Source organism: Buceros rhinoceros, unplaced genomic scaffold (genome assembly GCF_000710305.1).
Source record: "Buceros rhinoceros silvestris isolate BGI_N320 unplaced genomic scaffold, ASM71030v1 scaffold3107, whole genome shotgun sequence".
NCBI classification, from domain to species: domain Eukaryota; kingdom Metazoa; phylum Chordata; class Aves; order Bucerotiformes; family Bucerotidae; genus Buceros; species Buceros rhinoceros.
Genome location: NW_010421394.1, coordinates 27,141 through 30,585, shown reverse-complemented (window position 1 = coordinate 30,585; position 3,445 = coordinate 27,141). Strand labels below are relative to the sequence as shown.

Sequence of the window (3,445 nt, the reverse complement as noted above, 5' to 3'; positions counted from 1 at the left end):
TGAACCCTGACTGTAAGGAATCACCAGCTCGTGTTGTGAGCCCAGCTGCTTGTGCCAGAAAGTCAAACGTAATCTATGGCGTTTCCACTAGCACGTTTGAAACATCCACTTGTCAGAGGAAATCTAAACAAACTTGTAACACCCCTCAAAAGCTTCAGGCCTCACTTTTGACCGTCAGCAACTCTTGCAAACCAACAGCAAAGTCTGGGCAATACAGGCCATTCAACCCACTACTCCCTCAAAAAGCTATCAGACAGTAAGCATATTGTGAAGTATACATTTTTATTTAACATTCCTAAAATAAGCTGTATTTACATATTATATAAATGTATGAAGTCTTAATAGAAAATAGAAAACTGCATTGACTGAGGAAATCACACTCCAAATGGAGTTACTTACTGAAGACCATTTGTTTATGAAATTTTACAATAATTTATATAAATTATCTCTTCCAAATTAGATGTGGTTTTTTTCTTTTTACTAATCCACACGATTTTGATGACTTTACAAACAGTGGTGTACATTATAAATTTAAAAAACAGTTACAGCATCTTCCGGCGCACAACTGGCTTTGGAAAATTGGACAGTCTTTTTTTGTTCTTTCGTACAGTCTTCTCTGCCCCGTCTGTGGTTTCTTTCTGTTTGCTTTTTGTCCCATCCACTGGACTTCCAAAAGGAGAGATTATTTTTATTTCCACTGCTGGAGGTGACCAAGAACCTTCTTTTCTTGTGGTTCTGAAAAGAAAGAGAAGGAATAAAATCGATTTTTTATTACCAACAGTATTTAGAAGAGGAAAAAAACCCATGGAATTACAAAAATCAATGCCAAGGAATTATTTATGGGCTTCTTTGTAGATAGGATCAAGGCAGTAAAGGTATATAAGAAAAGTCTCCTTTTGCTTTCATGCCTTACCAGACTGTCCCCAGCATTCTCGTTCTCAGTCATTATTCCTCTGAGCTTTTAGAGCCCCTCACCCCAGCTTTTAAGAGGCAGATATCCTCAAACAGTTTTCCAGAAGGAACCAAAACAAATGTCCGGAAACAGGAAGTCTCTTTATTCACTGTCTGACCCCCTCCTGCCTTGTCTGGGAAACTAAAGACTGCGAGTGTGGTTTCATAAGGTGGAATAAGACAATGTGAGAGCATGTCATCATATCCACTTGCCCTTCTCTACCTCCTCCCTCTTCTGTTCAGAAAACAAAACTAAGTGGGGGGGAAAAGGTGCCCTATCAGGCCAGCAAACTGGACAGGGTGGTCAAGTCAGAGCAGAACTGCACAGCCAAGTGAGGAAGTTAGGTGGCCAACAGCTGAATCACCACCACAAGGAAGGAATGCAAATAAGTGTTCAAAAATAATTTCATACTTGCTTGCTTTCTTCATTTTTGATTTTGCAGTTCTGCCTCTCTTCAATTTTTCCTTTCCCACAGACCCTATGGATTTGGTATCCTCTTCCTCTTTAGTTGGAAGCTCCTATGTTAAGGCAACAAAAATGTTACTCAACATTCTTAACACTTCTACAAAATATAAATGAATGTTTCTTTCATGAAGAAGTCATGCCAAAGTTACTTCCAAAAGCATTACAGTTTCTCTCCAGAAAAATAAATGCTCCACCTCAAATTGCTGTGCCATCTAACAGCTCAAAGTCTGAAATTAACAGATAACACACCGAGTAAGTTTAAAGAAAGCCACTGTGCCTTTTGTTAAAGGCAAAGCAATACTTCCTAACTCTTACACTTACAGAGATTGAAAATTTATTTTTGTGGCTAGTTTTCATGAAGGAAAAGAAAAATAAGTAGTTTAGCTGATTCAATCTCTTTTTAGATACACTTTCAAGGAAAAAGTCAAGGCATTGCAAAGTATGATCTGGAAAAGCAGGACTGAGCAAAAGTCAAGAACATGAGACCAGAAGAGTTTTTACTTACTGGTTCTTTCACAATTCGGGGAATGCTAGATACATTTTTTCTCCTTGACCTCAAAAGAGGGGGTGAAAAGACGAACTGAGAAGACAGTTCCGGGTCTAAATCCTTAAGCTGCACAGCATGGTCTGCTTTCCCAGCTAAAATGACAACACATTGTTACCATGCACATACATTATACGTAAAGGACAGAGATGTTAAATTACAGCTGGTAATCAAGAGCACAACAGCTTCCTCAAGTAAAAGGTCCAATCCGCTTTGTAAACACTTGGTGTGGAGGTGTTTCTCCCCTGGTAACTGCCTCTTGGGACCCATCCTTCACAGCAAATGGTGAAACAAAAATTAGCTAGTGTAGTGATTTTACCTGCGCTTAATCAAAGACATCGTCCTCAAGAGGCATAAATGGTCATTACGCGTCTTGAGAAAAAAATTTTATCACATACTCTTCAGAATGCACAGTAACTTCACTAAGAAAGTACGTGCCCATGAAAAACAATGATGTAATTAAACAGTTGTATAGTTTGTTGCAAGATGCAGCTCATTCTAAGTGAAAAACTGAAGATAATTTGGAAGCGCGTCTCTTACTTCTGCACTGAGGGAAGGGATGGCAAATGCGTATTAACAGATACCCTGCTAAAAATGAACCATTTTTTATTTTGTACGGTTAAATTCTGTACAATAATTAAAGCCATCCTCACAGTCTGTTTTCTGTTGTTTATCACACAGCAATACGCCCTACTTTGTGCGTAAACATAGTGCACCTACCTTTACACTTCCTCGTCAGCTTTGTGAGTGGAGGAGAGAAAAAGAAGGACTCATTTTCCTCAACAGACAATTTCTGATGCATGGCAGTTTTACGAGATCGGGTTCTTGTAATACGATCTATTAAAGTTCTTGATATTTCGTCACGTCCTGATGGGTTTATGTCTTCAAGAAGCAAAGGGCTGCCATCAGGTCCCTGGGGGAAGGCCTCCTCAGTTGTGCTCTCCTCCAACACTGATCGCCTCTTTCGGCCCCGACGCCCCGTCCTTACTGGTGTCTTGGGTGTGGTCGATTCCTCATTTGGCTGTGCGGGTGTTTGCTCATGAGTATCCATTTTTTCTGGTTTAGTATGTGGAACTCTTCTTGTTCTTCTCCTAGGAGTACCAAGAATTTCCACTTGCCCACCTGAATGTATGTCTTCCTGAGTAGAGAGAGATTCTGTGTCTGTCACGGTATTTTGTGCCCTCTTCCTAGCACTTCTTCTAGGAGTGACGGGAAGTTTAAATTCTGTTTGAGGAACCAATGATTTAGACTGAGCAAAGTCAGAAGTTTCAGAAAATTCTGAGGAACTCATCTTTCTTCTTCTGCCTCTTTTAGTTGGCACAGGTAAAAGCAGTCGATCACTAGGCTGCACCTCTCGATCCATCAAAATGTTTTCAGTAAATTGTAAATTAATGCTTTTCAGTTTTCTTGCACTTCTGCTAGGACTGACTGCCTTTCTTATCTTACGATCAGGGTCAGGCTGGCCAGCTTCTTCATCTCCTGCT

The 3,445-nt window shown here is 40.1% G+C and overlaps 1 protein-coding gene across 1 annotated transcript in view; it reads right to left on the bottom strand.

The window, feature by feature from the left end:
• Window positions 1–263: 263 nt before the first annotated feature.
• Window positions 264–3,445, bottom strand: part of AHCTF1 (AT hook containing transcription factor 1) — a gene marked incomplete at its 5' end in the record, with an annotated part of 29,574 nt that continues 26,392 nt past the window's right edge. Inside the window, 4 exons of the mRNA XM_010139627.1 lie at window positions 264–735; window positions 1,364–1,470; window positions 1,923–2,056; window positions 2,682–3,443. Of these exons, the coding sequence (XP_010137929.1) occupies window positions 543–735; window positions 1,364–1,470; window positions 1,923–2,056; window positions 2,682–3,443 (1,196 nt within the window). The remainder of the gene's footprint in view (window positions 736–1,363; window positions 1,471–1,922; window positions 2,057–2,681; window positions 3,444–3,445) is intronic.